The sequence below is a fragment of the Galendromus occidentalis genome, unplaced genomic scaffold (assembly GCF_000255335.2).
Source record: "Galendromus occidentalis unplaced genomic scaffold, Mocc_1.1 scf7180000077395, whole genome shotgun sequence".
Classification (NCBI taxonomy): Eukaryota; Metazoa; Arthropoda; class Arachnida; order Mesostigmata; family Phytoseiidae; genus Galendromus; species Galendromus occidentalis.
This window is the reverse complement of record NW_003805383.1, coordinates 1-11662: the sequence shown is the minus strand read 5'-3', so window position 1 is coordinate 11662 and position 11662 is coordinate 1. Positions and strand designations below refer to the sequence as shown.

General features: G+C 51.7%; 2 protein-coding genes across 2 annotated transcripts; one reads left to right on the top strand and one right to left on the bottom strand.

Moving 5' to 3' along the window:
• Nucleotides 1-2617: 2617 nt before the first annotated feature.
• Nucleotides 2618-3344, bottom strand: LOC108864148 (uncharacterized). The gene is made up of 3 exons (XM_018639185.1): nt 3205-3344; nt 2762-3089; nt 2618-2644 (listed from the first exon to the last, which is right to left on the bottom strand). Exons 1-3 carry the CDS (start codon nt 3342-3344, stop codon nt 2618-2620), a joined length of 495 nt encoding a protein of 164 aa, XP_018494701.1.
• A 6221-nt stretch (nt 3345-9565) lies between these two features.
• Nucleotides 9566-11295, top strand: LOC100907026 (uncharacterized; the record flags this gene model as incomplete). Its single annotated transcript, XM_029111208.1, has 2 exons — nt 9566-9762; nt 10572-11295. Coding segments are annotated over exons 1-2 (921 nt in total), but the record flags the coding sequence as incomplete, so codon positions are not given.
• Nucleotides 11296-11662: the final 367 nt, after the last annotated feature.

Genomic DNA, 11662 nt, shown 5'->3' with positions numbered 1-11662 from the left:
CGCGGTCAGACCGAGTCTGCGCGTTGATGTCCGAGGCGCGAAGAAGCATCGCACAGCTATCTGTTCAAGGCTGACAACGACATAGAGCCATGGGTAGAATCCTGACGAAATGCTTCCTATCGATGGTCCTCTCCGGTCTCACGGCTCTTGTCATGTCACTTGGAAGATTCAGCCGCAAACAGATTTTGATTTTTGCGACCGGAGTTTCTATATTGAGTTTTCTGAGTACACGAGTTTGCTGCTCCATGTATCTTATGGTGCCCTCCATAGTCACCAAATCGGGGCGCGTCATATTAGCGGTGTACGCTCTGGAGCAAGTGTTGACTGGTCCAATAACCGATTTCCTCTTGAACTTGGATATCTTCCTGCGAACGTGCATATGTTTCATAAAGCTTTTCCTGAAATACACTATCGGTGAGTCTCTCGAACGAGGTCCGCGCTCAAAACTGAGGAAACCGATGACCTCAAGTTTCTCGAGCAGAACCCCATCCCCTTTTTCTGCAGACCTCCTACAAACTGTGCTTCGATCCGGCATTCAAAGCTTTCTCGGATATAATGAGTAAAGACCGGCATGATGTGTTCAATTACACCGAGTCAGACATGTCGTGGGTACTTAAACGTGACCAGCTCTGAGCCTTTGACCCAAGACCTCGGGTTTAATTTTCTGAGTTTGAATATAAGCGTAACCCAGCTGGACTATCTTCGCATCACCTACCGCGAATACCAGAACTGGGTGAACAAGCTGCGCACAACCAAAGACTTGGGTGAGGTTCACGTCCAAGCTGCCTATCGAACCGATATCTTTTCCCGAATCGCGGACGGAATCATCCGCTCGAACCGAAGCGTACAGCAAAAGAGCGAAATTATCTTTCACAGGCGGTGCTGAAGGCGATCTCCGGGTCCGCTGCGAGATACTGCTGTTCCTGGCCCATCTCCGTTGCGTAGAAAAAGTTCACGACTCTTGGCCGCTCTGTGATTGGGGCCCGGGTGTGGTTAGAGAGACTTGCCGAGAGGTTTGTCGGCCAATCATCGTCATGTTGACTGAAGACTTCTGCGGGACTGAGAAAGTCACTGATCAATTCCATGCGTGTGATAATTTAAAATTTCCCGAGTGGTTCGCGCGGAACAATTCTTTCGATATCGCTGGAGTGAATACCGAGAGATCCACTCTGGATGACGCTTACAACGAAGCTTCGAACTACCTCAGAACATATAGGGCACGTACTGCTCTTCTCGGTAACATCTTAGAAATAACTCTCTTGCTGATAACGCCCTGTTGTTTCGTCGTCATTTATGGGTTCCTTCATAAATACCAACATTATCCCAGCTTCCACAACTGCTACGTTTACGGAGATTTTGGAAAATTCAGCGAGCAATCGGGTCTCAGGCTGGACGAGAAGGACTTGAAACGTGTCGCAACCTTCTGGACACCGAAACCGCTGGATAATGAGTGGCATGGCATTGAGCGTCTTGTTTTCTCGAAGGTTTGGCTGACTGTGGTCCTCGGCATCCGTGCGCTCAGCGTCAACCATTTGATGGCGAACGTCTTGAAAGTAATGAAAGAAGAGAGTCGACTGTCTGGCGTGCATAACACGGAGCAAAATCTGAGCGTTCAAGTCGTAGGGATCGGTATCGTAGCCAAGTTCATGAGATCATTCCTGGGATACCTTGTGAGTTCGAGTCGGGTCTCGAGCAATGTGGACACGGCTGTCTGTCTCGTCTCGGGACACGACTCTGGGAAAACTGGCCTGATTCTGGGAATCTATGTCTTCATGGTCTTCACTTGTGTCGCAGAAGTATATGCGTTCCGCCTCAGGTTCGTTCTCTGCCGCTATTTCTACCCCGAAGCGCACCGACGTAGGATGCTCTATCTCTGCCACGCTATTTTGCTGTGGCGATCTCAACGTGCTGCTATCGCGGTTGAAATGACGCGCGCGAGCCCAATTGAATGATCCATACATGTGTTTCTGGATTTGGCCAAGCATGGTGACCCTACGGTGAATTTTTGCCATTGTATTCAGGGACTCCTCACTCTTCTATCACCAATTACGGTGATTATGACACATACATATGAAATAATTGATGATGCTATATATACTTATGCATGAGTATAAACATGATGCAGTCATCGCGAAAGTCTTCCATGAATGGTTCTCTGCGTGATGGGCGGTCGTCGGAATCCTTTGTCGTTGAAAGTAAAACCTGTGTGTCTCGCTCTCCTTTACCGACATAATGCTGGTGTTGACTCGGCGAACTTCCAGTCGCGATTCTGAACCCGGGTATCCTCCCGCACAAGCAATCTGTACACTGGATTCTAGATCCTAAAGATCTTCAGGGGGCTGAGGGAGCTCCTCGATCTCCGGGGGTCAGTTCGGGGAAAAGGACAACGACGGGAACATTCCTCGGCGCGAGATAGCTTTCTTTCGCACGGTTCCCCGAGCCAATAGAGCCCTGTCTGGCTGCGGTTTGCTTCTGCCGGGAAGAGCAAGGAGAGGAGCCCGAGATCGAAGACTGCAGCGATTTCCGTGGTGCGCCGCATCACCGGTGATATCGCGCGGCATCAGTTGACTGTCAGCCATCGATATCCCTTCGCGTCGGGGCAGGAGAGGCTAAATTCCTATTCACGGTATGAACTACCGGAAATCTGTGAATTTCGGGGTTTCCGTAGTTATGAATCGTATTATGACCATGATTCCAGCCTTCTCCTCGGAGGAGAGTCATAGATGATCAGACATGACCGTACAATTTTATCTCGACCCACGTTCAGCTTTTCCACCCTCGCCGATTTCCAAAAAAGTCTTGGCGTGTTGTTGTCTTTAACAATCACTACTCGTCCAACGTCGAGACTTGAGTTTTTGGAGGGTGTCTCTTGATGGAAGCTACGCAAGAGACTAACGTACTCGTCCTGCCACCCCTCCCACACATCCTCGACAACTTTTTTCCTGTGTCTCCATATTGCCAGCATCTCGGATCGACGACTTTTCGCCGACAGCTCACTTTCCCGCAGCCGATCCGTGGTTTCGACTATGAGGAAATGCATCGGTGTCAGCACCTCAATCACCTCGGTGTCCCACACCTGACATAGCGGTCTGCGATTAATCATATGCTCAGTCTCACAAACCATGGTTTCGAGTTCCTGGTACTTCAACGTCTGCGTTCCAACGACTCTTTTCAACGCCGCCTTCAGTGTAAAACAAATCTCACGGGGCCTTCGCAATATTGAAGGTCCACTCTGTGCCATCGTGAGTCATAGACTCCTGACTCGCAGCTTCCTGCTGCAGCCTCGAGATTTCCTGTAGATCTACCGCTGCTCTTTTGTAAGCCCCCGCGTTATCGGAGTACATCGTCCTTGGGCAGGTGCGCCTAGCCTCGAAGCGTCGGAAGCTCATCATGAAATCTTAGGCCCCTAGGGACGTGAGCAGCTCCAGGTGTACCCCTCGACTGGCATGGCAAGTGAAGATGCACACCCAGATCTTCCTCTTACCGCCGTTTTCGTCCACGAACAATGGTCCGGCCACATCTGTTCCGTCGTGGGCGAAAGGTGCCGATTGTGACACTCCCGTTTCCGGCGGATTTCCTACGCTCACGGGAACCGGCCTCGCATGGAATCTCCGACATCTGAAAGAGCTATGAATTATTTTTCTGACTGAGCATTTGTCTCCCCCTTGGAATCCAATACTTCTTGCGTGATTCTAACAGACATTGCGTTACGCCGGCATGGCAATTCTTGGCGTGCAGATCTCTCAGGAACAAGGTCGTGATAGAGTGTTTCGGCGGCAAGATTGGTGGATGTTTCGCGATGCTCCCTCTATGGTCATCCAACCTCCCCTGCACACAGATTAAACCGTCCTCCATGAACGGGTCCAACGGCCGAATGATGGAGGCTTCCGGCATCGCTACACTCCTAGCCGCCTCCTCTACCTCTAATGTTTTCTCGTCGCTGGGGCCCGCTTTCGGCAACTGAATCTGCGGTCCCCTCGATCGGCTGTGTAGGATTGGAGTTGAGCACAGCTGAACCGCATGGATGTCTCGTCACGCGGTCGAGTGTCGTCTACCTGGAATACGCTCGCCTGAACTTATTCGACGATAACCTTCTCAGCTCGTTCTAACTCTCGAACGGTGAGTCGGCTTCCGGCTGGAGCTTGGGCCCTACTTGCTCTCGTTTCCTCGATGAACCTTAGCACGTACGCGAGCCACCTCTTCAGCTTCAACCAAGAGCTGAAGCGGTCAATCTCGAAAACTGTCTCCCTCGGCCGCTCGGCTTTCACCAGTGTCACCGCTGCACAAAGGCGCTAGAGCCACTTTTAGGTGGACAAAATCAAACATACGAGGATCGACTCCGGAACAGACGGAGAGTACGCGCGAGTGGTCGGCGTTCAGGGAGCCATAGGCGTAAGCGTGAGCTGAGCACTCACTGATTGATGCGCGGTAATCGAAGTCATTCCCCAATCGGCGGTATCATACGGAATTTCTTCTCCCATCTGCTACTTTCGCGAAATGAATGGCTCTGCGGGAATCCGAGGGAATCTGCGGAAATCCCAGCATATCGATCGAATAATTCATTTTTTGGGTGCGGTATACTTCCCCCGAGATTCTGGAAGCTCATCCTGGGCTCATCAGCGGCTCCCTCTGATGCTCCGAGCGCAGATCTATACATACACGAACACGTCGCGACGTGCGCATCTTCATTCGACCGCGACGTCTGCATTTCGTTCTGCTGTGCTCGAAAGGAACCGAGCCCAGAGCTCATTCCTTCACAAATTTTTATCCAATCCATCGCGAACCGATATATCGAAAAGCCACCTTTGTGGCCGAGTTGTCGTAGTGGCCGAGTAGTCGTAGTGGCCGAGTTGTCCCCGCGGCCGAGTAGTCGTAGTGGCCGAGTTGTCGTGGTGGCCGAGTTTTCGTAGTGGCCGAGTAGTCGTAGTGGCCGAGTTGTCCCCACGGCCGAGATGTCGCGGTCCGGAAACAGTACGTGGTTCATCATATCCAATCGTGTATGGAGTGTCTGTTCAATAAAGCGGCGGTTGGAAGACAGGAGGGAATGCTGAATCCAATTAGGCCGGAACGACGACCATTCGAGCGAGTCCATATCGATTATTTAGGACCTCTTCCGAAGTCGAAAGGGAAGGAACATATCATCGTGTTGGTTGACGGTCTGACAAAGTACGTATTGCTGGAGGCGGTCAAAACAGCAAACGCGGCGGCTGTTATCGATTTCCTGACTCGGACATTTAGAACATATGGGACACCGATGTGGCTGGTGTCGGATCGTGGAACGGCATTCACGGCATTTACGGCGAAATCAACAGAGGAGGTTCTGAGCGGGATGGGGGTTCGGCATATTTTGATCTCGACTCAGAGACCACAATCAAATGGTCAAGTGGAGCGGTTGAATAAGGAAGTAGCGAGGCTACTAAGAACATTAAGCGAGAGTCCGGATAAGTCAGATTGGGCGAAACATATTCAGGCGGCACAGATGCATATGAATAGAGCACCAGCGAGGGGGACAGGAAGGTCGCCTTTCGAGGCATTGCATGGTTATCTGCCGAGGTTAGATAATTAATTTTTCGGGGTTGTCTTTGCAAGAACATGAGACGGTATGGCCGCCGGCGGAAGAAATTCAGAAGGAGATTCGGGAGACGATCATTAAAAATCAAGCGAAATAAGCGGAGGGCTACGATAAGAGAAGGAAACCACATTGGCGGCGGTATGAGATCGGGGATATCGTATTAGTTAGGCGGTTGCCGGTACAGACGGGCTTACCAACAAAGTTGCAACCAAAGTATAGGGGACCGATGGTAACCGACGGTGCTGACGGCATCCCGGGGAGACTGTTTAAGGAAAACGCAGAAGCCATGACAAACCCGATAAGAACACTGATCAGAAAGATACTGGAATCGTCGAGCTACCCACGACAGCTGAAGACGGCAGCACTCAGACCTGTTCATAAGTCGGGACCAGTGTCAGACATATCCAACTTCCGCCCGATTTCGCTCCTGTCCTCCGTCAACAAGATAGTCGAGGAAAAGATCCTGGCTGGGCAGCTCAGGTCTTACCTCGAGGATAACGGCCTCATAAACCGGTCTCAATTCGGCTTCCGAAAAGGCAAGGGATGCGAGTCGGCCGTGTGTGAGGTGACTGACTTCGTCTACTCGGCAAGAAACAGGGGAATGACGGCACTGGCGATTTTTTGCGATCTCAGTAAGGCCTTTGACACAATCCACCACGGCAGACTGATTATGAAGCTCTCTCGCTGTGGAATCAACGGTCCCGCGTTACAACTCCTCGAGTCCTACCTCGAAGACAGGAAACAGATCTTTACCTACGGAGAGGCGTCGAGCTCAGTGGCAGGGATCACATGTGGGGTTCCCCAGGGGAGCGTTCTGGGTCCACTGCTCTTCCTCGTCTACATCAATGACCTCTTGGACCTAAAGACACCTGCGAGAATCGTCTCATTTGCCGACGACACGGTGTTGCTCCTTGAGAGCAGCAATGTGCCTGAGCTGTACGAACGGGCGACACAGTGTCTGTCCATCGTCGTATCGTGGATGGCAGCTAATGGACTTGTACTGAACTCCAGAAAGACCAAGTACATGCTATTCGAAGGAAAAGCAAAAAAGTCGGGCTACCCACTTCTCAAGATCCATAAGAACTGCCACGCGAACAGTTGCGAATGCGTCATCCTCGAAAGAGTCACTACCTACAAATACCTCGGCTTCTACATGGAAGATGATATGAAATTCGGTGGGCACATCTCTCACGTGGTCAGGAAAATGCGGACAGGCGTCGCCTTCCTATACAGGCTTCGAGGCACGGGTTCGACGGAATTTAACAAAATGCTCTACCACGCAATTATCGAATCGCACCTAAGATATATGATACAAATCTACGGAGGAACCTTTCCCACATCCATTGAGCCACTGCTGAGGCTTCAGAGATCCGCGGTCAGACTGGTCTGCCAGGCCCCCCGAAACGCTAGTGCGGAGCCTCTCTTCGAAAGAGCTGGAATACCCCACTTCTACCACCTCTACGCAATCAGCCTCTTCAGGATGCTCTCGCCCAGAGTCATGGATCTTGCTCGTCCCAATCACCACCACCGAACCAGGTTCAAGGAAAATAAAAATCTTTCTATCACTGCACCGCGACTGTCGATCACCGAGAGGACCGCAGCCCGCAACTTCACGAAGCTGTTCAACTCCCTTCCCACTGATATCAAGACCCTCTGCGAGTCACAGGACAAGTCGCCCAGAACAAGGAAAATCGTAAACCTCAGCATCAACAAACACTTTCTGTCAATGAGCCCTGGAGATATCAGGAAGCTGATTGGGTGATTCTATGGAGACACCCGTCTATATGCTCACGGCGAAAATACGAGCACACCCCCCCCCCAAAAAAAAAAAAGAACACAAAATGTAAATATTTAGTATCCGAGAGTAGATACTCGAAAATGTAAGCAGATCTCATCGCGATCGCGCCACGGACCTAGAGTCCCTAGCGAGCGATAAGCAAAGGCAAATGTTCAGGATCATACAATAAATCAAATCATTAATAAAAAAAAAAAAATTACGGAGATTCTACCGAAGGATACATATCGGCTCGCTTAAATGGGGGTCGGAAAGCAATATCTGTGTACGGCGCACTGTTCTCAGTTAAAATGGTACAGAGTGTACGGGGATGAAAGTGACGAGTAGTCTCTGCCTGGCGATGATAATTCCGTTAGCATTCCAGAAAATATTCAACGTTCGGAGGCATCGGAGCCGGAGAAGAATGTCGAGCTATGTGAGCAAGAGGACATTCGAGTCGACGAATTGTCACAACATTTCGAGGGTCTGAACATGTCGATCCAAGAAGAGGAGACGGAACCGAAGATCAGAAAAACAAGACTGACGGTTACAGAGGAATCAAGTGACGACTCTAGAAAAGACGGCGCGCCGAAATCGAAGAGCGAACGGGCTCGAAATCACCAGAAAGTTGAGGCTACACCGTTGACGGGGAGAGAAGCTCAAGAACGACGAATAGGGGGTGAAGCAAGAGTTCGGCCGAAGCGAACAGTGCATTTCCGAGGCAAATATACCAAGTAAATGCTTAGACAGAAGAAGCATAAGGGAAATTAGTAATGGATGATAGGCTGAGAGAAAATATACAGGCGGTAATGTGTAGGTAGACGGTGGAGAAGAAATGTTCAAGTTGAGGACAACTAGGAGGTAGCGATGGCAGAGCGATCGGGCGATGCACACTGAGACTGGCGGAAAGAAGACACCCCCAACGGAAAAGAATTCGGAACGCTCGAATCGAAAAGAGCAGCAGTCAGTTCGACGTGTGGTGTACAACGAGCAGGTCGTCATGAACGTGTGTGCAGATTGCTTGGACAACAGGCACGTGACCGGTTCGCCGGCGTGCAGTGCGAGGAGACGGCCGTGCAGGGGCTGTGGTGCAGTCGGACACTTCGAGAGAAACTGTCCCGCGCGCATCTGCTTCCGATGCGGCGGAGCGGGACATGTACGGGCGGTGTGCACAAGTCCGAGGGCCATGCCCCCGGAGTCGGAGGAAGAGCCGGCCGTCAGCGGAGTTCAGCCGGAGTTCAGCCGGAGTCCAGCGAAGTTCAGCCGGCAGAAGACGGTCGTGCGGAGCCGGGAGTCAGCGGAGTTCAGCCGGCAGAAGACGTTCAGGCGGAGTCGGAAAGCAGAGCGGTGCAGCTGGCGGAAAACGTTCTGGAGGAATCCAGTGAGGAAGATGACGACGAGGATCCTTCCTCCTGGGGGAGCCGCCCCTTCGACGAACCGGAGGAGGAACGGCCGGTCGAGGAGCCGGTGGTGGAGGTCCGGCCACGTGGAGGCGAGACGCCGGCTATGACGGCGCGGAGGGTCTGGAGCCAGCGGGTGGCGTCGTCGGAGGATTCGTCGGCGGAGGCGAGGACGGAGTGTTCACAATGCCCGGCGGAATGGACGGAGGAGGCCGCGCGCAACTTCCGGATGATGGCCCACTACAAGTGCGCCATATGTTTGTTGGTGCCGGAAGCCCCGCAGACGACGAGGTGCGGGCACTTGTTCTGCTTCCTGTGTCTCGCGAAGGCGTTGAGGCAAAACCCGGTGTGCCCGACGTGCAGGACGGAGTTGAGAGGTGAAGACGCAGTGAAGAACCTATATCTGTACGGTAGCCGGTAGAGGGAAATCGCTGTCAGGAGCCAGCGTAGGTAGCGTGACCGAATTTCGTGGTCACATAGAGATGTAGACGGACGTTTGACGTTAGAGGTGTTAGATGGACGTTCGAGGTGTTAGACGGACGTGTGACGTGTCGGACGGATGTTAGAGGTGTAGGATGTAACAGAGTGTGACGAGTAGTCAGAGAGGTCGGTCGCACAGCGACTATAGGTCGGCTGTGGCGGTCTGTGTGTGTGTTCAATAAACTAGAGGTGGCTATCGCTGGTTCGTTAATACCGAGGTCTTCATTCGCCGTATCCCAAGAAGATAGTAGCCCCGACAACCCCATGCTTGTTCAGTCAGGGAGATAACCCGCATTCAAATGCCTGGCTCCTCTGATCTTCGAAGAGCGTCAGGAGAGAATGCTTGCAGCAAGAGCGTGCTTCAAATGCCTGAAGCTGAACCACGACGCCAAACACTGCAGAGAGGGCCCCAAGACGAAATGCCGATACTGCAACGCATCACACTACGCCATCATCTGCCCGAAGGCCTTCAAGAACCAGGCTGGGAAGCCACAACGAAGCGTGTCGACGAACATCAACGTTGACTCACTCGAGACGTCAGTCTTCCTATAGAGTGCGCTCGCCTCGGCTGAAGTCGGAAGAATCAAAGTCCCGTGCCGCATCCTCATAGATCCAGGATCTCGAGCCACTCATATCACTAGGGTGCGTCACTTCATGCATTTTGCATACGTTTCATGAAAATGCATATTTCGACGGTTTTTCGAGCAAAATGCATATTTCGAGCTTTCCCCTCCAGAAGGCATATTATCTGATATATTGCCAGGGAATCTCCGTAATATCCAGCGGTCCGAGGCATAACTACGATTACATGCGATTTTCGGTCGAAAGCTCAGTGTTTCGAGAGTCGAGATGATAATGTTTCCTCGAATTCGCCTAGAGAGAAGCTCCTGTGTAATGGAGGAGGAAGCGGCGGAGTCTCTCGTTGATGTAGAACAATCGCGCCACGTGCACGTCAGCGGCTGTCCCGAGCATTTTGGGAGGTTTACTGTCTGGTGTCAAACAGCTGAGCGGGGAATTTTCTTCATTGTGACCATGACTGCGGGAGATAAAACAGAGCACCGTGGAAGACCTCTCATCCATGAAAGTTCTTGAAGGTTCTTAACATACTCCGGTCCACCTCAACGACTCGATAACCGAGGAATAGCTAAACTCCTCCACCGAAAGTCTTGTAAGCAGCATCATCGACCACCAGTTGGAAGTGAAGCCTTCTTGTGACCACGGCTGGTGGGGTCAGAACAGACGAGCCAGTTCGCTTGGCTGACGGGACAGAATAGACGAGCCAGTTCGCTTGGCTGCCGAAGACTTACACATCACGACTAAATCAGTACGTGATATTTTTCGGGAGAGACGTGCTCTCAACTGACGGGACGGTTCTACTCTGCAAAATATGCGAGAAGGAGATATCGTCGGACAAGAAGTTTTTGGTGTCGCAACACATTAGTAGTGTGAAGCACAAAAGTTTGGCCGAGAGAAAGAAACAATCAGCCTCACCGAGTCTCATCCAGATGAGACCCTTCCTAGAAGCGTCTGGGAAGCAAAGTCAATTCTACGTTGATCTTTGCGATGCTTTCGTATCTGCTGGAATTCCGCTTCGCAAGTTAGACAGCGAGAAGTTCAGTTACTTCCTCGAGAAGTACTGTGGGCAGCAGGTTCCATCGTCCGTGACACTCCGCTTGCACTACCTGAAGAATATATATGAGAAGAAGCTCGAATTCATTCGGCGCTGTGTATCCGATAAACCTATTTGGGTTTCTATAGATGAAACCACCGATGCCACCGGCAGATACGTGGCTAACACAGTAATCGGCCTTCTCACAGCGACGGAAAATAGGAGCTTCCTACTGCACGCGGAGGATTTGGAGAGGACAAACAGTTCTACCGTTGCTCAGGCGTTTATGAATGCCCTGAGCATATTGTGGCCTGGCGGAGTGAAACACGAAAGGGTGCTCCTCTTCGTGACAGACGCTGCACCCTACATGACAAAAGCAGGCAAAGCACTGAAGGTCATCTTTCCACGCATGATACACGTGACTTGCGTGGTGCACGCGCTTCACAGGGTCGCCGAGGAAGTAAGAGTCTTGTTTCCCGATGTAGACAAGTTGATAGCGAATGGGAAAATTTTTTCCTGAAGTCAGCGGCAAGAGTAACCATCTTCCGGGAGACTGCGCCTGGAGTACCCCTACCGCCGCAACCAGTTCTGACACGATGGGGACGTGGCTTGAAGCAGCGCTGTACTACGCTCGTAACCTGAATGCTTTAACCTCTGTCGTGAATAGTCTGGATGGAACTCAAGCAAGCAGTATCCAGTTAGTGCAAGAGCTTCTCCAGAAGTCCTCTCTGGGAGGAAACCTCTCATTCATTGCGGCGCACTTTGACAGTCTCCCCAAGAGCATCGAGAAACTGGAGGCTTCGGGCATCCCGCTGGTTGAAAGCACC

Coding starts and splice junctions, on each gene's coding strand:
- LOC108864148 (XM_018639185.1), bottom strand. CDS start 3,344: ATGTACTCCGATAACGCGGGGGCTTACAAAAGAGCAGCGGTAGATCTA. Junction 3,090..3,204: donor TTCAATATTGCGAAGGCCCC/GTGAGATTTGTT, acceptor GATTAATCGCAG/ACCGCTATGTCAGGTGTGGG. Junction 2,645..2,761: donor CGAGGGTGGAAAAGCTGAAC/GTGGGTCGAGAT, acceptor CGAAATTCACAG/ATTTCCGGTAGTTCATACCG.